The 26,663-nt window shown below is 36.8% G+C and overlaps 1 protein-coding gene across 5 annotated transcripts in view; it reads left to right on the top strand.

The window, feature by feature from the left end:
* Window positions 1–26,663, top strand: part of APP (amyloid beta precursor protein) — a 261,228-nt gene that overhangs the window by 103,861 nt on the left and 130,704 nt on the right. For all 5 annotated transcript variants that reach the window (XM_063097075.1, XM_063096987.1, XM_063096914.1 and 2 more), the window contains exons 4-5: window positions 11,325–11,437; window positions 13,439–13,632. In XM_063097075.1, coding sequence (XP_062953145.1) covers window positions 11,325–11,437; window positions 13,439–13,632 — 307 coding nt within the window. The remainder of the gene's footprint in view (window positions 1–11,324; window positions 11,438–13,438; window positions 13,633–26,663) is intronic.

The raw sequence follows: 26,663 nt of genomic DNA, 5'->3' as shown, positions 1-26,663 counted from the left end.
ATTTTAAACTGCTGCACTCATAAATGTGCAGCAGCTTGTGATGACGCATATTTAAATGATTTTGCATCTAAACAAATGAATTCACTCTTTGCCTGGAGTGTAAAATTTGAATGACACTTGTGGTCTGTCTGAAAGTAACAGCCATTTTCATTATAAAATTTAGTCAAGCAGAAAAGTAGCAAAGGGAACAAAAATTTCCGTTTACATCTATGACTGCAATAGTAGTGATAAAAGAAAATTACTAGGTTGAAGGAATAGCCTTGTTCTTATTCTGCTATATGACATGGAATTTTGTCAACTTGGAAATATTTTTATATTTATGTTATTGGGGAAGGCTCTGATCAGAAGCCTCAAATTATACATATTTTTTAACCTTAGATTTTTTTTAGGTTTTGTTCTTGTTTTTTAATAATCTATAAACAGATTCCAGTATCCCTTTATTCTATTATTGATTAGTTATAAAGACTTAAATGTTAGCCCTACTTCCACTGTCACAAAGATTCACAATACTTTTTAGCTTTCACTTGTTCGTATCAGCAGGTGTAGACAGATAACTCAGTTGCCATCATAAACCACTGGATTACAGAAATGGATCAGAATTCTCCAGGGAAATTTTCTACTAAAAAACGGTTGGTGATCTGCTTTTGGGAAGCTTTTATGGTTATTTCTTGACCAAACCCTCTTCCTTAAAAGTCCAGAAATTCTATTATTTCAGCTCTCTGAGGAGTGATAAGCCCTAGGGCAAATTGATTTACAATAATGAAACTAAACCTTGTTTATAAATCTGAGTGGCAATTTCTAAGTCTACAGTAGAGTGCTAATAGAATGGGAGATTCTAATTTACCTGGGGATCTATCCTCATTAAAAACCACATTATTTTAAAAATGTGACTCAAAAGAGATATGAGTAATTTCTAAAAGATATTTTTACTGAAGAGCTAGAATTATGTATAGTTATATAATTTTTCTGTTAGATGCTGTTTTCCTTATTCATAGATAGTTTTGCCAGTACAATGACAAAATTTTAATCTTTTTTTTTTTTTTCTGTGCTTTAACAGAGCTTTGGAAATTTCTAGCAATTTTCTGATACTTGGTAAAAGGTTGTGCTAATTCCAAGTACTACGTCCTGTTTACTTCCTTGGCTGGCTCTTTTGTTAAGTGCAATGACATCTTTTTTTCATTTCTTCTTTCTTTACTTTATCTACTTTGTTTTAGCCTATGTACCTCTGCATCTTTTATGATATAAATTCATGTTTTCTGGGAGATTTTGATTTAGAAAACCCTAGAAATAGCATTTGTTTCTCTGATTGTTAAATTACATTGTCTCCTAAAGCTGGACCTTTCTAGTCTGGGCTATATGCAGGAATATTTAGAAGAGGTGATTAATAAGCTATCAAGGAGCATAGTATGGCAGTAGGGTGTTGGGAATCTTGCACTTAGGAGAGAGAGCCTGCACCAAATGAGTCTGAGCATCACAGACCTATGGTTGGGAGTTGGTTATACACAAGTGAAGCATGAATGTGCTGAGGGTCCCTGACGAGACTGACAAGGCCATGAGATAAGGCAGTGCAACCTCCTGTGATGATCCTGGGACAGATGAAGTTTCCAGGGACTGAGGGTCATGAGGAGCCATTCTAGTAGATGCAAGGGAGAGGAAGTACTGGAAGGATGAGTTTCTGGTTACGGAATGGTTTACTGGAGTGCAGTATCTGAGTGTGGCATGATCAGAGATCTAGCATTGGAGTATGGATAGTTTGAGTGGAACAGAAGTAAAGTCCCATGGGGATAGGGACATGAATCCATGATAATACCTGTTGAGAGAGTAGAAACATAGCGCTGTGGGAAAGGAGACTTAGGTTCTACCACCAAATAGAATTTGTTTGGTAGGAGCCACCATGTTGGGCTCCCCCAAGATATTCAGTGTTGGTTCTGTTCTCTTTTCTTGCATCCACATAAGAGATTTTGGCCCAGTGAGGAATTGCTCATTGTTCTCTGGGTACAGTTACAGGATTTCCTAGTCAGTTGGGCACTTTATTCTAGTACACTAGCTAAAAGCAATATCCTCCAAGTGGAAGTGTCCAGCAAGTGAAAGGTCAGAATTGAAAGAGGAGAGGAGATGTTGAATCCTTGGGCATGGATGATATATTTGAGTAAGAAAGTAAAAAGAGCAGAGAGTAGAGGACAGAGTTTTACTTTATAATCCGAATTATTAAAAGATGAGCCAGTGAGAGGAAAAGAATGATTTGCTTAAGATAGAAAATGGAGAACAGGCGCTGTTTGGATTGGTGGAAGCTGTCTAAATTTAAAGAAGAAAGCGATGATGGTACAGCAATCAGGGAACCTGAGGGCCAAGAAGAGACAACAGCATATGTTGCTGTTGACCTTGAAAGGACAGTTGCAAACCTCAGGTTGTTGGAGCAAGGCCAGCTGGTAATAGGTTGGAAGGAGCAAGTCAGGGTCTTAAGAGTGATAGTCCACAACTCCCTTGAGAAGTTTATCTGTGAAAGTGCCTCTTCCTGTCTTGATTATAGCCTATCTCACACTTGGGTTTCTGGGTATGGTTATGGAAAAATCATACTTTGTATTTTTACCTCCCTGTGTAATTTAAGGTTTGGGTAATAACTGATGGTTCTCTTGCATCAGTGTATATCAGCCTGGTTGGTATTTTGTTAGCAATTATGTGGCTTTTTAAAAGCCGCATATATGACCCTAATTAATAGCATCTTTAAAATCTATCAGGCTTTGAGTTTTTTGGTAAGACAGAAAGGAAGGAAAGTGTTAGGAGAAAGCAGCCAGTGAGGATACTTGTATTTTCAAGAAACAAAATAGAAAATTGAGGAGAACTTCCCTATAGTGTCTGCTTTTCATCTCTTGGGATATACAGGCCTGAACTAAGCTAAAAGTAGGTTCAGGTCTATAGGAAACCTTACTTCAGTTTCCATATCTGAATTAATCACATATCCATAAATAGAAATTATAGTATTAAATTTGCAAACAGAAAAATGAGGGAGGAAAGGGCAGTTTGCTGGTAAATAGGGTTAATGGTAGTAACAAATAGAATCCTAGTGGTATAACTCTCAGTTACTAAAATGTATGGTATTATGGTAGCATATAGAATAAAACTGAGAATATCATCTTAGCGTATTCAAACTTATGATTTATGGTTTCTCTGCCTAGGCCTGTATCTTTGGCTTCCAATTTTCTCTCATAACCTCAACCTGTCCACATTTCAGCCTATCACTCCTCAAAATATATTCCTAATCTCTAAAATCTGATACTAAATCTGTACTGCCAAATGATGGTCACTAGCCACTTGTGGTTCTTGGGCACTTGAGACATGGCCAGTCTAAACTGTGTAAGTGTAAAAGACACACCAGATATCAAAGAGTTATTGTGTGGGGGGCAAGGGGTAGAATGTCTTAGTAATAGTTTCTTACATTGATTGAATGTTGAAATCTAGGATATACTGAGTTAAATATAGTGTATTACTAAAATTAATTTTGTTTCTTACTTTTTAAATGTGGCTAAAATTCCATGTATAGCCTGCATTATATTTCTGTTGGGCAAAGCTGCTCTGAGCTTTTTTAGAGCAGGATTATGTCTCAGTTCTTTTGTATCCCTCATGGAACTAGGTACAGAGTGGTGTGAGGGTACTTCAAAAAGTTCTTGGAGAAATTTGCATTATCTTTCGATTCCATGTTTCCACAAACTTTTTGATGTATCCTTGTATTTAGTAGTAGTCCACGGTAACAGAGATAATCTCTTAAAATTAAACCAAATTATGTTTGGTCCTAATTTTTACTCTTGTCCCTCATCTTATTTGAATCTCTCTTTCCAGGGGGCATAGCATTACCTTTTAATACATGGAAATCTCTAGATCTGTGTGTGAGTCACTGTGCTGTTTTCAAATCTAGAACTCTTTCCACCATATTTTGTAATTCTGTAATTAAACAAAAGGCATTATAGGAGGAGCTTGACTCTTAGGGATGTGTGAAAAGGCTCTCAGTCCTGAAGATGGTGCCAAAGTGACAAATCTATGGGACAACACACAGGAAGGCATGAAAGATTGGATTTTTTTTTTTTAAAGGACAAACTGAGCCATTCACAAAAGGTCAAATACTCTGTGATTCCACTTATATGTGGTACCTAGAGTAGTCAAATTGAAAAAGACAGAAAATAGAATGGTGATTACCATGGGCTGTAGGGGAGGAGGTGTTGGGGAGTTGTTTAATGTATACAGAGTTTTAGTTTTGCAAGATGAAAAGAGTTCTGGAGATGATGGTGATGGTTGCACACTACTGTACAATTAAAAGTGGTTGAAATGGTAAATTTTATGTAATGTGTATTGTACCACAATTAAAAATAAAAAGGACAAAACCATTCTAAATGCAATAGCCTGTAATTAAAAAAAAAAAAATCTTAATGAGATTAGCTATTATGTGTTGTATTAAGTAGACCCTTGCTGCCTGAAGGAACAGCTGAGTCACATCACTTGGGAGCTTGTTAGAAAAGCAGATTCGGTTCCACCTTGGACTTGTCAGTCAGAACCTGCCCTTTAAACAAGATCCCCAGGTGATTTGTCGGCACATGAAAGCTTGAGAATCCCTGCTCTAAATTATCATTTCTCAAAGTGTGGTCCATCACTCTGGGGAGGTCCATTTTCAGGCCTATCTCAGAACACACAAATCAGAGCCAGGTGAGGTGGGCCAGTGGCGGGATAAATCTACAGGCTGCTCAGCCATCCCGGGGGATTCTGAAGCACAGTAGAGTTTGAGAATCCCCGATCTGGAAGGATTTAACCACTTATTTTCATAATTCCATTTTCTTTTTTTTTGCAGCTGGCCGGTACAGGGATCTGAACCCTTGACCTCTAGTGTTACATAACACCGCACTATAACTAACTGAGCTAACTGGCCAGCCTATAGCTCCATCTTTTTTTTTTTTCCAGTTTTATTTTTATGTTATTTTTAAATTTTAATTTATCAATATACAATATAGTTGATTTTCTTGTCCCTTTACCAATTCCTCCTTTTCCTCCTTCCCTCTTCCCCCATCAACATCATATCTGTTCCCTTGTCTTAACAAGTTCAAGAAACTGTTGTGATTGTTGTGTCTTCTTCCCCACCCCCACCCCCGCCCCATTCGTTTGAATATTTACTGATTTATTTCTATTAGCTCCCACAAATAAGTGAGAACATGCCCTTTTATTCCCATGATTCTGTTGGGAGTTCATACAAATAACGTTTTTTTGTTTTTTGGGTTTTTTTATTGAATCATAATTGATTATACATATTTTGGGGATTCAATGTTGACATATGTTGATCAAATCAATATTACTAGTATGTATTACAAATTGTACTTATTCTTTATGCCCTTTGTCCAGTCTCTCCCTATCCTCTTCTCCCTCCCCACTCCCACCACTGATAACCCTAGATTTCTCTCCCTCTGAAAGAGTAATGGTTACTCTTTTGATTTGTTGCCTAGGTGATCTGTCCAATGCTGTGAGGTGTGTTCAGGTCCCGCAGTATTATCATAGAGCAGATGCTTCTTCTGTTAACTCTGGAATGGGCTTTGTAGAGAGAGACATCCTCTTCTTGTCTTTCTCTCTGCTGGTCACTCTCCTTGTGTCAAATGCACTCCAGTGGCTGGTGGACCATCTGCATGGTGGTTCTGATGTCTAGCCACTTTCGCAGCAACCGTGGTTACTGTGGTGGCTGTGTTGGGCCACCCATATGAATGTGATGTTTTTGGCATGCTCCTTGGCACTGGCAGTGTGCCTGGTTGTGGGGGGGGGGGGATCTGGTGCCCGCTCCATGCCCTGGACCCCTGGGTGGGGCCCTGAGGCACTGGTGGTGTACTCCTCTCTGTTCATTTGAATATTTGCTTATTTATTTTTATTAGCTCCCACAAATAAGTGAGAACATGCCCTTTTATTCCCATGATTCTGTTGGGATTTCATACAAACAACATATTTTAAATCTGAGATCTCTGTGCCTTGAAGTATCTGTTATGGCTCTGGAATCTTTTTTTTTTTAAAAAACAAAGAAATGGAGAAATTTTAATGCATTAGAAATAATAGCGTGGTACACTTCCCCTGCCTTGCATGTCTTGCCTGGGAATGTCCTTTTCCTGCATCCCCAGGGCTGGTGGGCACCCTGGCTGGCGAGGTCCCTGCCCTATAGGTAAATCAGTCTATTCAGTCTCATTCTGACCCTCAAAAGTTTAGAAAGTCTCAGTTTTAAGGAATTTTACTCTTTCCTCTAATACCTTTTCCCTTCTCATTTCTTACTGTGTGGTGATTGGGAGGGTCCCTTTAATTTTAGTTTTAGTACTTCATGCTCTCGATTCTGTCTTCTTCCTGGACTCATCTGTCTTTTGAAAAGGCGACATAAAGGAATTGAAAAACATTCCTGTCTTTGGATTCCATAGAGCGGGAGACTCTGCTACTTGCCTGTCTGATATACATTTCCACTTTTTCCTGTCTAAGAGAATTCCCAGATGGTTTTGTTCAGGATGACCGTGTGCTCAGCTGAAAATACATTCACAGATTTTCTTGCAGTCAAGTGTGGCCAGGTAACTTGTGTTCCTCCCAAGTAACACAGTAAAGCTTAATTAGAGAAAAACAATCGTAAACCTTCAGTTCTGGCTTATTCCTTCTGCTTCCTTCCTGGAACTTGGACATGAACTTTCTGTGGCCTTTTCGTGACCACAGAGCACAAGGACAAAAGCCAAGGATGCTAGGGATGGTGGTATAGAAAGCAATATGCTGGTCCCTGATAGCATCCTGGAATATCTGCAGCAGCACAGCCTCAATATCACCTCTTACGTGAGATGAATGATCCCACAGTGTGTCTGTGCCACTGTTCAACACATGTTCTATACTGTGCAGCCAAATGCATTCCCTACTGTTTATATGGCTTTCTAAATCTAGTTTTTTTGTCCAATTGACCATATCGTAGATTATAACATTAAGATATCTCATAGTCTAAACGTGAATCTGCTTTTGTGAAAGCCAAAGAAAATTGACCAAATAAATCATTTCGACCCAAGTTTAAGTGAGTGAGTTGAGTTTCCATTCTTGGATAGGGAGACTAGAGACCTGTATTTTCACCCCAAGTTTGCTGCCACTTTGTTCTGTGGACAAGCCACTTGACCTGGGCTTTTGCTCCCAGATGCAAAATAAGGCAGTTCGAGCTAGATGGTCTGCTCAGAGACCACCGACGAGCAGTACATCAATGCCTGCACAGTCCCTATTGAATGCGGCATCATTGTTCACCTTGTCCAGACTTTTTAGCCAAGAAGCTAATCCAGGTTTGTTTATTAGCTTTGAAAACCCTTTCAGTTTGGACGTGTGTTTTGAATACAAATTGTGAATTGTTTAGGTAAGAAACCAGGTTGTATAAATGAGGGTCCTTCAAAAAAGTAATGGGAAGATTCATGTTATCCTCTTTTTTTGGGGGGGGGGGTTTACTGGCCAGTAAGGAGATCTGAACCCATGACCTAGGTGTTATATGCTGTAACTGAGAGAGCTAATCTGCATGTCATCTTTTAATTCCATGCTCTTTGAACTTTTTGAAGTACCCTCATATGGTTATCAGTAACCATACATAGTGTGTATTGATGAATTTATCCACTTTGATTGAATCGATCCACTTGGATCAAATTTCCTGAAGTTTAGTGTAAAAGTGCACGATTTCTCATTATACTTTGTTTTGGTCCTTTGTCTTCTTCACTTGAATTCTGTTAAGAATTTTTTACCTGAAAAGTCAAACAAATAAATAGAAGGTTTATTATAAAAATAAAAGTGCACACGGTTCTATATGGAAACTTCAGGTATATACTGTCATAGATTTTTTAAAATTTAAAAACTTCATTTTTAGAGCAATTTTAAGTTCACAGCAAAATGGAGAAAAAAGTACAGAGTTCCCATGTACCACTGTTCTGCAATAGATTTTTATAAGCTAGGCCAATTTGTGAAAAAGGCTTCTTTACAGGTTGAGTATATCCTAGTCCAAATGCTTGTGACCAGAAGTGTTTTGGATTTCGGATTTTGCGTTTTGGAATATTTGCAGAAAACATACCAGGTTGAGCATCCCTAATCTGAAAATCCAAAATGATCCAATGAGCATTTCCTTTGAGCATCCTGTCAGCACTCAAAACATTTCAAATTTTGGAGCATGTCAGATTTCGGATTTTCAGATTAGGGATGCCCAACCTGTATATTTTTACCACTCCTCTTTACTTCCTATGAAACATTTTTTAAACGGATTTTTGTGCTGAAAGTTTCTGATGTGTAACATTCTATATGTTTCATCAGTTTTAAAAGTAATTTAAGCAATGGTGTCTATTGCTAAATTTTATTTTAGAGTACAGTGAGTTTTCGATTTTGTCATTAGTCCCGAGGGCTTATTAAATAACCAGTATTAATCTTTTTTTTGTAACCGGTAAGGGGATCGCAACACTTGGCTTGGTGTCCCTCACACTGCGCTCAGCCAATGAGTGCACCGGTCATCCTGCGGCGGGAGCGCCACTGTGCTCCCAGGGCCACACTCTCCCGAGTGTGCCACGGGGTCGGCCCCCAGTATTAATCTTTTGAAAAAGCATCCTCATTTTGGGGAGCCTATGTTTCTTAGCTATGTGCAATATTAGAAACTTAAGATCATCTTTGTAATATTAAGTGAAATGTTTTACAAACTCCTTTTATAAACACAATGAACAATTGTTATAGTCTGTTAAATGCAGTACATGTCCTTTTGATGAATATTAGATTTTACTGAAATAAATACCCTTCAGTGACTTTGGGTTTGCTTGACTGAGGGTAAGTAAAACAAGATAATTTGGTTTTGTTGTTTGGTACTTATTATCCCATTTATGCCCCAAGAACTCTTTCAGACCAAGGTCGAGAGTATCTGATACCTGCTCCTTATCTTCTCATGACCTGATTTAATAACCTTGGGCTGGATATTTAATCTTCACAATAATTACTTGTAAAATAGAAAAATATCACCTAGTAGTTTAGAAATTTGCAAATAGTGCTGACCAGAGCTAACAAAGGAAGTGGAACATCTTCAGGTCACTTCCAGCTTCCTGTCACCTTGGAAATTAGGATGGCTTGGGTGTCAGGTATTCTACCTTGCAGCCAGGGAAAGAAAACTCTTAGGAGTCCACCTGGAAAGATGTGTTAGCTTTGGATGAGATGACCTTTACTTTCCATTCTCTAACTCTTCTAAGGTTTTGTTTGTTTTGTTTTATAGTATTCTGTGTAAAAGAAAAATGTGACATCATTTGCATTATTATGTTATTTCTTTCTTAGGATGTATACATTAATTTCCTTATTGATGTTTATCTCTGGGGCTAGGTTATAATCTCCTGAGGTAGGGGCCCTTTGACAGGTTTCTCAGCAGGGACTTCCCCTGTGGGACATGGGGTTTATGAGCAACATGTCATAAGCTCTCTGTAGCCGGGCACGATGATGCAGTTGCTGTGTCAACCACTACTGTGCAAGGGGCGCCCAGTCCTCACTGGCTCCTTCCCCACGCAAGTGCCACCGCACCATGTCTCATGATTCTTGCATTCCCTGTAACACACACTGTAATGGTGTGAGAATCATCAATCTTAAGAGACTTAAGAAATCTTCATGTTTTAAGGAATGGCAAGATGCAGGGCTTTTTGTCCCCTATGATTTACTTAGATTTTTATCTAGGTGTTATTTATTAAAATCTACATAAATATCATGAGATATGTTTGAGCTAGAAACAGACTGAAGTTTAAATGCCTTTGTAGAAAGAGATTTTACAAAAACTCTTCATGTAAAGGGAATGAAAAGATTTTTTCCTTCCTCTTCTTAGGGCCTTTGTGTTACATTTCAGGAAATGTCATGTAGCATACTATGAAAGAAAAAAAGTTCATTCCTATCTTTGCTGATGTGTGGACAACCCGAAGTCCTTGCTTAATTGGAGTCATGAGTTTAAATCTGTTCTTGCATGTCTTGCCTGAAAGACTGTAGTGGCCCTCTTGGTTTTGTGGTCTCACTACACTCATTTTGAAGAGCTTTTTACCGTCCATCCAGCCATCCATCTATCCATCCATCCATTCACACATCCATTCATCATGGTCAGGTTTACCAGAACTGGGCCAGGGATTGGGGGTGTAATGATAAACAAGATAGATCGTGTTCTTAACTTGTGGAACTTCCATTCATTTCCTACCTGGCATATTGCTGCTCATCACTTCAGACTCATCTCTAAAGTTATTTCTAGTTTGAGGTCTTTCCCAATGCACCCAAACAGATTTCTCCATCTCTATTATGGCATTTAACTTGTTCATTTATCAACTGATATTTACTGCCTACTGTGTGCCGAATCTGCTAACAGCTGGGGATACCATATTGAACAAAAGAAACAGATTACATTTACAGTTTACGTATTACATTGTCATTCTCTTTCACCTTCATTAGAGTGTGAGTTCTTGTAGGACTTTACCTAATACCTTTATATCTGCAGTACCAGCAATGCCCTAGAAATAATTTGCATACTATATATTTTTCTTAAAAATACAGTTAAAGTCTAAGGAGCAGTTTTCATAATTTAATTGAATTGCTCTCTCTCATATATACATGGATACTTCAAAAAGTTAGTGGAAAAACAGAATTAAAAGATAATACAAATCTTTCTATGAACTTTAAAAATATATATAACATTTATTTGTACATATTTGTGGGGTGCAATGTGTTGTTTCACTACATGCATATGCTGTATATTGAACTTGTTTAAGTACCCTCATGTATATGTGTGTGTGCATGTGTTATATAAATATATTTAATACACGTGCATATATAGTTTTTTTTTTTTTTTTTGCTTAGGAAGTAGAAAAATGCTAAAGTTTCTTGTTTATAAATAAATTAAAATGTCCAAGGAGAGGAGGTAGACAATGACTTACATTGATTCTGCTCAAATGATTACCTAAACGATGTCAGTCTTCATATTTTACCCTGTTGTAATTGAATGGTAATTGAATCTCTAGCTACACAGCTTTTACATAATTAATTTTGAAGCCAGAAATTGAGATTAATTAACAAAACATTTCACTTATAGCATATAGAGAATATTTCAACCATCAAGGTTGGCTTCACAAGAAACTGGGCTGCTTATGGAGGTTGGACTCCACATCCTACAAGTACTACCATCATGAGTGGATTGCTCAGGCTTCAGAAAGCTGTATAACTTCTCTGAAATCCTTCTAGCCCCTCTTGCTTTGAGGCTGTTTCTGTGGTAAGACCACCATGATGCAGAGAGAATGACATGCAGTGGTTTTCCTTTCTTTCAGTTGGTGAGTTTGTAAGCGATGCCCTTCTCGTTCCTGACAAATGCAAATTCTTACACCAGGAGAGGATGGATGTGTGTGAAACCCACCTTCACTGGCACACCGTCGCCAAAGAGGTACCACCAGCCCATAAATTCTTCTTTCTTGCAAAGTGAAGATTTCCTGGAGACATACATAATGACATTTTAGAGAGTATTTTGATGCAACAGTTGTGTTGATGAGTTATTTTTTTAAAAATGAAAACAAAAAAATTGTCTTTAAGCTTTTTGTCCTAAAAACCACACTTTATTTTTTAGAGCAATTTTAGATTCACAGCAAAATTGAGCAGAAAATACAGAGAATCCCTGCTCCACTCTCCCCCCATGCAGTCTTCCCTATCTGTGAATATTTTTAAGGAGTTAAAGATAGGGCCCTTTAGTTCAGATTGATTATGTGTCTGTGCCATATAAACTAAAATAAAATATAATCTTTAATAACTTTAAAATTTACTTTTCAGAGTATTTTCTATTTACCTATTGTTTTCTTTTGTCATATGCAAACTTTGTATAATTTAACTTTCTTTACTGTTATCTATTGGTGAACACAGTGGTAGAACAGGGAAGCAGCTTGTCCAATACCAGCATGTAATCTACAGCTGGAATTTAGTGTGTAAGTTTTTCCGTCCAATTTTGTATTCATCAGGCCACACTACCATCTTCAGTTTTCCACAGTGGGTGACTCTGTGGCCCCAAATCTAGCCCTTTGCTAACCTTTGCTTTTGGCTAAGCCAATAAAAGAATTAAGACAATTAGTATGAAATGTTACTTTGTGATATTAACACCTTCAAAACTGCTCTCTTAGACATATTATAGTGTTTTCTAATCTAATATAGTTTATTTGGTGAGATCAGTCTCCTAGAATTAGGCTCTTTTATTTATCTAGCTTAGCAGTTCTCTCCTAGGGTCAATTTTGCTTCCCCATCCCTACCTGGGAACATGGACCAATGTTTGGAGACATTTTTGGTCATCACAACTGGAGTGGGTGGTGCTACTGGCATCTAGTGGCTAAAGGCCAGGGAATTTCCTAAACATTCTACAGTGAACAGGATACTTGCTGAATACCCAGCCTTCAAGAATTATTTCATCCAAATGTCAGTAGTGCTGAGAAATGTGATCTAGCTCAGTTTAACCATTATATCATAGCATTAAAGCTGTTAGGCAGAAAATACTAGTTAAGAGTTAACGTTATTTTTGCCTGTTATAAAACAATATGTTCTGGATCAGTGTAAAATAAAATTTTCTTTACATAAAAAATGTGTTTTGGAGGTTTAAGAGCCCAGCTACCCATCTGATAGCTCATTTTTTATTTCTTTTGAGTTTTCAAAAGAAAAATTATTTAGTACTAAGAAATAAGTGGTTCATTCCTATGAGGTTAAAATATATGCTGTAATATTTTCATTGTATACCTATGTGTGCTGAATTATTAATCTTTCCTTTATCACCAGTGGATGATTAAAGAGCATTATGTTAACATAGATCTATTCAAATTTAGCAAATACCAGGAAAGCAAAAAGATATTAAACGTGAAATCTCTAATGACTATCAGTTTTGATTCATAGTGGCTGTAGAGTAATTTCTCCTCTTCCTAGGATTGTTATTCTGGAAGCGAGCCAAAGGAGTTAGAATTTCTAGAAGAAGGCAGGTCCAAGTTAGAGAAACTTCCATCTGTAATGGAGGTGGGAATGAGCTGGAGATGTACATAGAAACTTCCCAACTTTCTGATATGCTAATAAATCCAAAAAGCATTGACTCTCTGGCATTTATTCACCAGTGCAGGCTTCTTCTACATCTTATTTCCCAGTTGGTTTCCATGCCAGTTGTTTTTATGAATCTTTATTAAATAATATTATGCTATTATTAAATAAATAATAATAAACTTAAACAAAATGTAAGAGTACCAAAGTAACCTGTGTTAAAGAAGCCCTGTTATAAATCCATTCAAAAAGCAATTGATTCTTTCCTTTGCCATATTGGTTCCCACTGTATTGGGTCTGTGTGTTGACTATTATATTTGAGATTTTTTTATAATGAAACACATCTCCTCTGCCACCCTCAGTGTTTTCTCCTTACCCTTTGCAGACATGCAGTGAGAAGGGCACCAACTTACATGACTATGGCATGTTGCTGCCCTGTGGAATCGACAAGTTCCGCGGGGTAGAGTTTGTGTGTTGCCCTCTAGCTGAAGAAAGTGAAAATATCGATTCTGCTGATGCAGAGGAGGATGACTCAGATGTCTGGTGGGGTGGAGCAGATACAGACTATGCAGATGGGAGGTAAGGTGGCTTCTGTGTTTGGTCTCATTGATGCTGAAACATCTTGCATATAGTTGTTGATTCTTCTATAAATCTATCCTTCTGTTTCTCACTAAAAGTATCTCTGCCCACTCCAGTCAGCGTTTGCTGTTATGGAAAAAAAATCTAACCCTAAAGTCCTGTTATGATTATAACATGCTGTTTAATTTTAATATAATTGATCGACCGTCATAGAATTAATTTAAACTATTTTATTTTAATCTCAAGAGTTGGGATCAAAATCCAACTGATTATTATAGTAGGTTGCTGGTGAAATCTGAAATGAATTCTGTTTTGGTCTGTAACTTAGAAATATTTTTTAAACACTATTTTAAGGTTGTCAATCAGCTTAATGTGAATTTTTGTTAAGAAAGCTTTGGGGTTTTTGTTGGTTTTTTGTGAGTGGGGTTTTTTTGGTTTTTTGGGGGGGGGTTTTGCCTTTTATGATCATTTTTTTTCTTTGTGACTGGAAGTCAGAGGCACTCATAAATGTTTGCTACAGTTTTTTAAGTGTTTCGTGGTTGTTAAACCAATTTTCACCTCTTTTGGGGGGGATCTTAATCTCATAACTTATTATCTGATTCACATTCTTAATTGAAGGCAAACTTCTATATTGAAAAAATAGAATTATAAAACCAGAATCTTTGGGTTAGAAATCCTTTCTGGTTCAGTCATTGATTTCATGGCATATCATCCCCCAAAAGGTGATGGTTATCACTTCTTTCTCCTTCAGTGTACTCTGAGATGCTCCCTAGAGTTACAGATTTCCAAACAGAACATTAAATATGGATGGCAAGATTTATAGTTATTAATATAAAGTTTTCTGACTTTAGGCATAGATTTTCTGCATGAGTACATAATATATTTTGTAAAAATTTAAAAATAATTTTGCAAATAAAAAGAATCTATGTATACTCAGAAACCCTAGCTGTTGCTTCTTACCAGTTAATAAAATGAGACTTCTTTTTTAGTGGCTATTTTGTAATTTTATCAGGACTTGTCTTTTGTTAGTTTAAGCTCTTCTGTGTTTCCTCTATACCAGGTTTAAAAAAAAAATTATAAGCAAATAAAAATAAATTTCAAAGGATGAGGTGAAGAAATAAGCAAAAAGGAAACTGTATGCTTTCAAGATTTCCCTTCACTTGTAAAAGTTGAAGGTTAAATGGTATAAGCCTTTCTCCCAGGGTAGGAAACATCAGTGGTGCAGGATTTGACAATGGGAAAGCTTCTGAGCTTTTTCCCATGGAATTAATTAGTGGGGTTCCATGCCCTGGCCAGTTCTCTCACCTGCTTGCCACATGCCGGGTATAGAATGGCTACTAGTTTGGGTTTAATTGCTGCTTTGATGGAAAGTGGAGTTGTCTAGTTCTCATTATTTTTTTATAGCTGATCATATTTTTCATCAGTCATATCCAGATTTGACAGTTTCATGTGACTTTTAAAAAAATTCTTGGCATGAGGGCTCTGAGCACATGATGCTGATGCAATTAAAAGGAAAAATATCAAATTGGACAGCATTTTTCTGTGTTCATAGGCTGTGGGATACTTGATTTGGTAATTTTCTATTACTGAAGACTGTGTGCTGAGTAAAAAACCCACATCATGGCGAGCAAACGAGGATGCTCCGTGGCCAGTGCTCAGATTCTAAGGAACTGATGTGTACTTGTAACCCTGTGTCCATGTTGGTGACCTGCCATTCATGATCACTCATATACAAGGGACTTTCAGAATTAAAAATGGGTATTTTTGTGTTATTCTGAGAGTGACAGGCCTTTACCAGGCCCTCTTTCCCATTTAATATGTTTTATTTGTCTTATAAAACCTCCTTTTTATTGGAAATAGATTTCAATATGTCTTGATCTTTTCTTCCTACACTCCCTCCAACTTATTGACTTAATTGAAAGCATTACTAATATGACTTCTTAGGAAACCATTTCCTGCATCTGTTCTCACTCCTAGAAATAGGTCCACGGGGCTTCTCTTTCTGTCCCTGAGACCCTTGTTTGGTTATTAGTAACCATACATTCTTTGATATCCATCTCTCTGGTTGTACCACTACTCTCTGTCCTCATCATTACAATCACCAAAGTACAGGATATTGTTTTTTGTTTTTTAGACAAAAAATGTTTGTTTGTTTTTTCGTTTTAATTTACTATATTGCATTCTACTAGGGTAGCCATATGGTCAATTACCCAAGCCTGATGGGACGTTAGGATCACAGTCATAAACTGAAAGACCCAGATAAACTAGGTCATATGGTAACCCTACCTATTACTGTCTTCATTGATATCACCATCCAGGTTGCATCCAGTTGAAATGCTAGCCAGTTCCTTCCCAGTCACCTTCATTTATATTGCATTTCAGCTACCTGCAATGCAGTCATTCCTTGGACTCTGTCATCTCTTGGAAATACTGCACCCATAGGGTTTCCTGAGATGACATTTCTCTCTGACCGTGATCTTTCTGATCTTACACCTAAAACTCTCATGAGGTCCAACTGAATTTTGCCCCTTCCTCACGGTCACCTCCCCAGTTTAGGCTTTTAGTCCATTATCCTTTTATTTTCACTCCCAGCCTTTCTAATCAGGATGAAATCAATCGATAACCATTTTTACATATCCTTTTGAACATCTTGGCGTCCCTGATACCCTTCACATTTTCTAAACATTTTTGTAAATTCGTCAAATCAGGGAAAAATTAATTTCTTCCTTTAATTGCTTCTGGATTTTCTAAAGTATCAAGTCACGTAACTCTACCAGTTAATTCCATTTCTTATTCATGCTGTAACATCACCTGGGATCTTAATGTTACTAGATGCACCTAATTATCCCCATTTGATGATCTATCATCTTCCACGTAGCAGTTGGTGGTTCCACCTGGCATTTGATATTTGATGGGTGCTCAGTACATGTTGACTAAATTAATGAATTTTCCCCTCTGTGTCAACATCTCTTGTACCTTCTTCCATTCTTTTGTTTCTATCTTCCCTTTTATGATTATGTTCTGCTTGGACTCTTGATCACTTCTTCTCCCTTGTATTTTCAGTCTTCCTTATCATTGGCTTCTCTACCTGCAAACCTCCTGTTTCCTCAACTACAACTGCCTGAACTCGGGTCACCATTACCTCATGCTAGACTAACTTCTTTGATTACCTCTTGCTACATCAATTCCTCCCTTTCTTCTGTTACCTTTGTTTTTTTGTTTGTTTTGTATTCTTGTAGGACTAATTCAGTCATACCTTGACTTTTATTCCCATTACTTGGAATTGATGCTATTCCCACACCCTCCCCCAGGTTTCATCCACTCCCTTCTCAGATAATTCTTCTCCATGCCTTAGTAAACTTCCTACTTTGCGTTTCCAATCCTGTTGACACTTGGTAGGAAATATTTGATGGTTTCTGCTACCTACAGAAAAGTACAAATTCCCCAACAAGGCATTCAGAACTCTCCATTACTTGGCTCCAGTCTGCATTTTCAGCCTTCTCATGTACATCACTTTGTCTAACAACACCCAAAGCCCCTTGCCTTTTCTTTCTTTAGGCTTTTGTTCCCACCATTATGCTCCTTTTTCATTAAATGGGGTTAATGTTTGACAAAGCTATTTGTCAACTGTAAAGTGCTATGTTTTATCACGACCTGTCAGAATCCTATATATTTTTAAATTTTTTCATCTGAAAAGATTCCTCCTTTACAAGTCTTAACAAATGCCTTGCTTTTCTATTCCACTCTTCCTTTGCTTTGTGTTCTTCTTATAAGACTCATTCATATCATGACTTGTCTTCCAAATGGTTGTAGTCATGTCTCTTTTTTTATCTGCTAGAATCCAAATAGTAATTCATGAGCTGGTATTTCTTGAGCATAAATATTAGCTAAATTGAATTGTATATTTTTTAAGTTTTTCATAGCTTTTGGTAAGGAATTTGTGGTCCATAATTGGACTTTTATAGAACCTCCCATGTTTTAGTGCAGAGTTGTCCACTGGAAAAATCATGTGAGCCACATATGTACTTTGACATTTTCCAGTAGCTATTTTTTTAAAAAAGTAGAAAGAAACAGGGAAATTTAATTTTAACAACATATTTTATTTAATCCAGTATATGCTAAGTATCATTCCAGCATGTAACCAATATGCAAAAGCTATTAATAAGATAGTTCACATTCTTTTTTGTTTCTTTCTTTCATACTAGGTCTTCAAAATCCAGCACGTATATTAACACTAACAGCATGTCTCAGTTTGAACTAGCCACATTTCAAGTGCTTGATGGTCATTTGTGGCAGTGTATGTAGCTAGTGGCTTTTGTATTTGGACAGTGTGGCTCTAGATAACATGAAATTTCTTATCGCTGTTGACTTTCCATTAAGACAAATGGTTTATGTAGCCCTGTAATACATTCTAAGGTTGAACCACTGAACTTCTATTATTTTTTTTTAACTATATGTTTTCAACATTAAAAAAATTGATTTTGACTTAATATAAGTAGGATATCGGGTCACTTGCATTGTTGATTTTCAGATGACTCTTTCTATAGCTGTGCAGGCAGATATGCCTTCTTCTTCATCAGGCACAGGCAGTGGACAGAGCAAGAGATTTATTGTATCCCTGATCCATGCACCAGCTAGGCTCCTGCTAGCTGGCAGCCTCCTAGTTCCAAGAACCAGCCCTCCTTGTGACACTTGAAATGAAGAATCAGGATAGGAATTTAACACACCTGACTTAAAATGTCCTCAGGGAACACTATATGACAATTCTTGAAGAGGGAGAAAAGAAGAGGAACTCTGATCCTCCCCAAATGAAATTAGATACACCGTTCAGTGTACTTTGTTGGTTGGTAGGTAAGGAGACTTGTTTTGGTAAAAGACGTGTGTTTTTCTAATGCCAGTGAGGCATTTAGAGAAACATTGCTTGTGGATGAGCTCTATTTTATGACCTTATTGAAAAAGAGGTAAATCTTTTAATGTGGACAAAACAGGTATTGTTCCAAAACTTTATTTGTAAATAACTCAGTATTTATTTTCTCCAGTGTTATAGTGATTCAGTTCTCTGACCACCTCCAAATACCTATTTATGCAATCAGTAACATAGCTAACAGTACACATATTTCAGCCATCATGGGTAAGACTTTTTTTTTTCATGGGAAACTCATTTGGAAAACTAACTTTTGTAAGACCAGCCACACATATCCAGTTTAGCCCTGGCGGTGAGAATCGGAGGCTGAGCTTCCGCCATCTGAAACTGCAGAATCCGACTGAAACCACATGGTCCACGAGGGTTGTTGAATCCCTACAGCAAATGACATAACAGAAGACGCTAATTGTTTTATACCAGCATTTTTCCTCTTAGGAGTAGTTCCTCACATTTTTTTTTCAAAACAGAATCTTAAATAATATATTCTCTGGTTTTTAGCATTGCAGACATCAGTGAGAATGTGCTGAGAGTTAACCTGATGTATCTTGCTGGATCATTAAATGATTTTTTTTTCTATTTACTTTTAAAATTAAAAAATAAAAGCCACTTTAGATCTGGATGAGTGATTGCTTTTTGACTTCATCTCACCATTCCCTTCTTCCAGGCTATATTTTGTAGCTCAGGAGAATTTTCTTTAGTAAGTTCCTTTTCGGCTTGGTTGTGTGTAGGTGGGGTATTTGGGTGTGTGAGCACATGTGCGCTCACCAGAACACACAATACCTTCCTGAAATCAGTCCTCAAAATCAAATCTGGTGATTTGCTGGAGAGACAGATATGGCAAGAAGATCCTTTGCCCCTCCTGTACCAGGAAACCAGGCCAGCACCATTGACTATCCAGATACAGTGGGCCCTTTATAGTATTATTATTTTTAATACTTTAAAATTATTCTATAAACAATTCACAGAACTAAGGCTAAGGGATAGCCAGAAATACTTTCTTAGAAATTTTAATAAGAATTAACATAGTAAATATTTTAATTTTAATTAGAACTTAAATGCATATGGTAATCCCAGATTTTTATTCCATGTTTTCCCAGTTTTTAAGGTATGGATTTCTGAAACAGGCAGTATCCTTTGGAATGCAGCTAGCTGCTAATTACCTGCCATGCATGAACTTGGAATTATATCCATTTTATACATATTGATTCCTGATTTCAAATACATCTCTATTAGGTTCTAGCTTATTGTATTTCTTGGCCTTTTTCCTGCACTTATAATTTCACTTAATTATTGTAAAATTCAATACCTTTAAAACTTTGACAGCTCATAATTCTGTTGAAGAGAATACAGCCATCTCCTCTCCATAATTTAGAAATATTTTCAAGCTTGGATTTATAAACATTTATTAAAATGATCAATCCAGTCTTTTTTATTTCTACTTGCCTCTTTCCTTCCAATCACCTTTATAGACAGACATTAATGCCTTGGGCATTTGTCCACTTTCAAACTGTACCAAATAAATTTTGCTGTAGAAACATCATAAAATTTGTTGCACAAGCATCATGAAAAAGGAAAGTATAGTGTCATACATCATTTTAGCCATAGTGGTTCAAGTTTTTGTTGAAAAATATTGAGTGATTATGTCCTGCCTGTTATATGACTATGTACGTGAGAATATCTTATTTCTTTTTTATTCTTAGAAATATGTTGCTCACTTGTAAGTTCTTAAACTTGAGAGAACATTCATCTAGGATATCATTATCTGATGACTCATGGCCCACAGTGTCACTTACATGATCAATTTCATTCATCTTCTGATTTATCTAATAATTGCAAAATGTCTCCTGTCAGTATTTTCCTATTTGTCAATATGTGAAAAATGAAAAGTTCTGATTCCAACTGTATTTTCAACTGTATTTCAGTGAAAGTCTTCAGACTTCTTTTATACCTGTTTGAAAGATGGTGTAATATGTTGCAAACACGGTAATAAAAGTGTGATAATTTCTCTATTGCATCATCTTTCTGGGCAATTCTGTCATTCTTTTATTTTCAAATTATTTGGTCTTCTTTAGCACAGTTGGAAATAGTTGATGAGTAATGATGAAATGATTCTTGGGATGATAAAAATAGGAAAATGTTGCAAAACATAGGAAAAATAAGATCAGGATCCATAATGTGTCTTAAATATATAAAACGTTCTAGTGGATTAATATAATGATTACAGAATAGAATGAATTTTATTTAATTAAAAATTTTGGTTTTCTCTAAGAAGGAGTGAAAGTCAGAAATAGTCCTGAAAAGTAGTTAGAACTACTCAGAAAGAAACTCAAAAGGAAAATTGTGTCCAGTGGACCCTGACGGTATTTGAAGTAACAGCCAGGTATCCACTTACCAGGAGTTTACATTTATTATGAAGCCTGTGTAACTTGATACATGAAAACACTTGGTAAAATTTTCTGTAAGTTAGGTGCTCAACAAAAATATTGAGTTGAATTGAATTGACATTCACATTAAATATTTACATACACAGACATAGTCATGGTAACTCAAGGTTAACATATGTAGTCAAAATTAATTGGTCTTTAGAAGAAAACTAAGGAATATTACTCTAGACACTCAGTAATTAAGTAAAATTGTATCAGGAGTCTTTGTGAGTAGAAATGTTGAAAGATGCTAGGACCACAGCAAAAGTTATAACAACTTCTTAGCATCTTTACTGTAGTTACTATTTGAATATCTTTTCATTGCTTCAGAAAGTGAAATAAAATAGAATAAAGTAAAATGAAGTTACACTTACAAATGAAGGCAAGATTCATCTATATTTGGGATCTTGGATAAAAGTCCATTCTTATAGTGGCTTTCTTATTTGAACCAGCAAGTCTTTTTTGTTCCCTAGCAACAAGTTGGAGCTCTTTAATAAAAATGATAGCAGAAATTTCAGGAAGTAAAAGTTATAGTCATGAGACTAGCTAAACTCCCTTAGCTGTTGGCAAGCATTCTCTGATTAAGAAATGAGTAACAAGCATCACTTTAGAGCACTGGTTCTCAGCTGGGGGCAATTTCTGCCCAAGGGACCTTGGGAAATATCTGTAGACATTTTTATTTATGACAGTATGGGGGAGGAGGGTGTTACTGGCATCTGGTGAGTACAAAACAGGGACACTGCTAACATCCTACGATGCATACACAGGACAGCCTCACAACAAGGTCAGTAGTGCTGAGGCTGAGAAACGCTGGTTTAGAGGTTTCTTCAGCATTGGAAAGCTAAGGATATTATTCTTTTCTAAAGAAAAAAATCACCCATGTAAGATTTGCCTCATCCTGACCTCCTATGGACAGAAAAGCAAACACCCCAGGAATATGGTTCTTGAATGCAGCTTGATATAAATGCACCAAGATGCAAACGATTGAGATCAAAACAAACCTTCCTAGCTGCACCCAGAGCTAAAAATGCCATCATCACAGTGGGCTCAAATGCAATGGACGATTAAGGATTCTTATTTGCACCTCATTACTTCATCAATTCAAATCATTATGTCAAATATTTTTTTCTTCTTTTAGTACCACTACTGTCTATTTTACTACAATAAATACCAGCATATTTTCTAGGACAGATTGATCATGTTTTGAAATATTTGGTGCATTTAGAAGTATGAGAGACTATCTCCACTTAAAATATTTTTCTATTACATGTAATTAGAAAAATACTTTAAGTGCGATAATTTTTTAGAAGTTTTTAGATCAGAGAAAATCACCTATAATTTGACCTTATTGTAACCTTTGTCTATTTTCTCCTTTTTATTCCCATATATATAAAGAAATATATATATAAAATATATATTTCTATATATACTTATTTAGTTAGTTGTATTTAAAATATAAAATTTTTACTTTTCAACCACTGTCATCATTTAGTTTTCATTGATAGTCTTCATATTTATCCTTGTAATTATATAAATTATGCCTTCAAAGTTTGTTCATTCGTGTGGCTATTGTCAGACATTTCCTGACACTGACACGCAGCATAAGGGGTGAAATCTTGACCATGATCATTATTGCAATCAGCATAAAAAACTTTTGTTAAGGCTCTGTTTGTGGGTGACACAGTGCGAGGTATAGTTAAAACCAGTTTAATTATGATCTCTCTGCTCCAGGAACTTTTTTCAGAATATGAAAACCAGATGGTATTATAGAGGGTGCATTTTCGCAAATACTGTACATTATTTGTAGTTAGTGAAAACTTGTCATTCAGTCATGTAGTAGGTTGTGCACATATTGTCTTCCAGTTCGCCAGTGATGCTGAAACATTCATAGCCTTACCTGATCTCAGGCTTCATGCGAGTATGTCTGTTAAGTGGGTCAGTACTTTCTCTGTCTTTAAAATTGGATGAGAGATAAAGAGAGGCTTTATTTGACTATATATCTTCTTCTTTGGGTCTTGGGGGTTAAAATTCTTTGGATATATCATCTTTCAGCTGCTTTTCTGCCTTGCATTTTAAGAAAGTGGTATTAAATGCTCAAGGGGGGAAAAATAACAACTTTAGAGGATGACAGAGTGAATCACATGAAAGATAAATTAAAGACTGAAATCTTTGCCAGTGGATGAGTCAAGTAAGAATGGATTTGATGAAATTGCCCATGGCTTGGAGAAGCAACTGTCATAGTGCTGGCTTGGCAGCTTCTAGCAATGTTTGAGGCGGTCCGACTCTTGTACTGAAATGAGGGAACTAATTTGAAAGTGATGAATAAGAGAATAGCAGAAGCTTGTCTTTTCTCTTGGGGGAACTGCCTGCCAATTCTGAAGTCTTAGTAGAAATGCTGAATTTCTGTATTTAATAAAGTTGGACCACATGTACCTCACAAAGAAAAACAAAACACTTTTGTATCCTTAACCAGATTACAGATGTGCAGCCAAACCAGTGGGGTTTGTTTTGGTTTCCAAGCAGGTGATGGCTGGAAAGGGAGATGCCTTTGCAGTGCAGAGTTGGGTTGCTGACATGTGAGCTACATCTGGCAATGATAACTGTCTTGCTGAGACCTAGTGGCACAAGCTGCCCTGTAGCAGGATATCACTTAGTGGCAAGTACAATTCATTTGGGAAAGGATTTTAAGCCATTGAGGCATGAATTCTTTTTTCAACCTAATGTCTTTTAATTAAACTGTCCAAATGTCCATCTTAGGTCACAAGATAGTACGAAAAGAAGAAAATACAGATCCTTATGATTTGAACTAGTTTCTGGCAATAGTACCCCTAAACATTACTTTCACTTTGAAACTAACATCTGGATATTGTTATCTTCAATGTAGAACCCCTAGTTTAGATGGGATTTACCATTGACTCATGTAAAAGTGACCCTTCTGTCTATCTTACTGATGTCAGAGGTAGGCTCTGAGGGGCCCAGTAGACAGCCTCAACCTACCCCGTCCTCTTAACAGGTTCTTGATTCCACCACAGGGGAGAATTCAATAGCAGAGTCACAATAGAAAGTGAGAACAGGTTTAATATAATGAATAAAAGGTATAGATTTCACAGAGTGAGGCCTACCTCCAGAGACTGAGCAGGGCCCACATCAAGTTTAACACAAAAGTTAGAAATACGTACTTAAAAGTTCAGTACAGAGTGTAGGCTGGCTTGAGAGAGTAAGCAGCCACCTGCTAAACGTAAGATTGATACAAAGCGTACACACCTCAGCCAGGGAAGTGCATGTTGGCCACAGGAAAGTGAGCAACAACCCTGCCTTCTGCTGGGATTTGGTTTTTATAGTTTATCTAACTAATGCATATTCAGTTAAAGAGGTGGTTCCCAGTTATGTAACATAGTCCAGTTATGTAACATACTCAGTTGGTCTCTTCTTGGAGCATGTTCTTTGGTCAAATCCTATCACATGCTCCCAGCATATTCAAGAATATTCTGTGCTCTCTAACACCTATAGTGGAAGGTCATTCAGAGTATAAACTCCACTTTACTGAGCATGCCTGGCTACCAGGGTTACATGACCACTCTTTCCTGAGCATGCTTAGCCACTGGATTTGCATAAGCCAGCCCTTTGTCTCATTTTCCTCTGTTGGTGCTGAAAATAGGTCTAACTGGTAACAGTAACTTTCCTCTAGAGGAGGGACCTGAGATCTTGGAGAATGGCTTGAAACCCAGAGGTGTGTCCTGAAATCCAAGCCCAGGGAAACTGAGCACCTCCTATCTCATTACTATCTGTTTATATAACTATCTAATTTAATTTTGGCCTCAAAATCCACATATCAGCATATTATGCCAAAAAAAGTTGTCTTTACTTGAACCATGTGGTTTCAGCTAGTACTAGTAACTTGTCACAAGGAACTCAGCAAAGTTATATTAAGCCTATGTTTGTTTTGGAAGGAAGTCAGTCATTAAGAAGATAATGCAGAGGTATTCAAAACTATTTCCTTTCCTTGGAGTAGAGGGTAAACAAAATCTTTTCCAAACAGGAACTAACTTTAACCTCCTTTTCACCCTCCATATTTATAAAGTAACATTTTCAGCGTTCTCAGTGTTTAAATGTAAAATTGTAGAGGCTGGATTTATCCCACTTAGCTGAAGCTGTGGTCACCTGAATTTCTTGTGTGTGTGAGTGTGTGTACGTGTGTGTACTTTTTAAAAAAATTTCACATTAAGATCTGTTAATGCTTAATTTGTTAATTGAAATGGTCCTAACTGGTTTTCTCACTTGACTATTCTTTCTTCCCTTCACTTATCTGAAAATGGAATTGTTTCCTCACTTAGCCTGTAGCAAGTTTCCTATATGGAGTGAGACATTAGAAGAAGAATCTTCATTAGTTAAAACTGTGGGATTACAGTATTATTAAAAAATATATAGTTTATTATTATCAAATAAATGCAGTAGCTCTAACTGACTTTATATTCTGGTTATTATTGAGACCTAGTGGCACAAACTGCCCCTTTTAGTACTTTTATTTGTAGTATTTTTATATAGATATATTTGTTTTATATTATAAATTAACACAATAAATTATCATTTATTTTGTAATTGAGCAAATAAAAAATTAAGTGGTTCCTTCAGCTCTATATTTTATTCTCTGTTCATTTGTTATCAATTTAATAAATTATTAAGGGACACACAGATCATTTGGTTACATTATCATTAGACATTTGAAGGTATGGTAGATGGATGTTCATTGTTGTAATTCTACCTACACATTGTGTCATGTAAACTGTTACAGAGAGAACTGAAAGTTGAGCATATAGTAAGCTACAAATGCTTGTGGACTGACAAATTATTTTGGTAAGGTATAATTGTAATTCTGGAAGAGATTTGGCCAAGCATGTTCAAAAGTATAGTTCAGTATTCGAAGTTACTTGAAAATGTTTATAGGATAGCACCATTTTTTTTAGAGTAATAGTAATTCAAACTATATAAATGATTTGCTATTGTATTTCCATATGCCATATAATTGAGACCATTTTTGAGACCATTTGCATTTAAGACCATTGTTTGCTGTTGGTGCTGTTGGTTGAGTTTGATCTTCCCAAGTTTTCTGCTTAGCAACCCAATTGTCAGTGTTACTTTTATTGTCAAACCATGCAGTAGGTGTTTGCTGCTGCTTTTATGTCAGTTGCTTCAGTGCCAGGAGTCGTGAGATTAATGTTGTTATGGTACTGGAGGAGAGAGTCTGGGAAGGTCCGATAGCCAGCCTTAACCACCCCATCCTCTACCAGGTTCTTGACTCCTCTACAGGAAAGAATTCAAAAGCACAGTCACAGTAGAAAGTGAAAACAGTGGGCTGGTCCGTGGCTCACTTGGGAGAGTGTGGTGCTGATAACACCAAGGCCACGGGTTTGGATCCCTGTATAGGGATGGCTGGTTGGCTCACTTGGGAGAGCGCAGTGCTGACAACTTCAAGTCAAGGGTTAAGATCCTCTCACTGGTCATCTTTTTCTTTTCTTTTCTTTTTAAGTGAAAACAGGTTTAATGTAAAGAGTAAGAAATACAGGCTTCACAGAGAAAGTATGGCCCAGCTCCAGAGACTGTGTGGCAGCCTCAGCAAGTTTAATACAAAAGTAGGAAATATACACTCTACAGATAAGGTGCAGTCTGACCCCAGAGTGAATAGC

This window comes from Cynocephalus volans, chromosome 1, assembly GCF_027409185.1.
Source record: "Cynocephalus volans isolate mCynVol1 chromosome 1, mCynVol1.pri, whole genome shotgun sequence".
Classification (NCBI taxonomy): Eukaryota; Metazoa; Chordata; class Mammalia; order Dermoptera; family Cynocephalidae; genus Cynocephalus; species Cynocephalus volans.
Note: the sequence above shows the minus strand (reverse complement) of the source record. Positions and strands in the feature narration are given on the sequence as shown.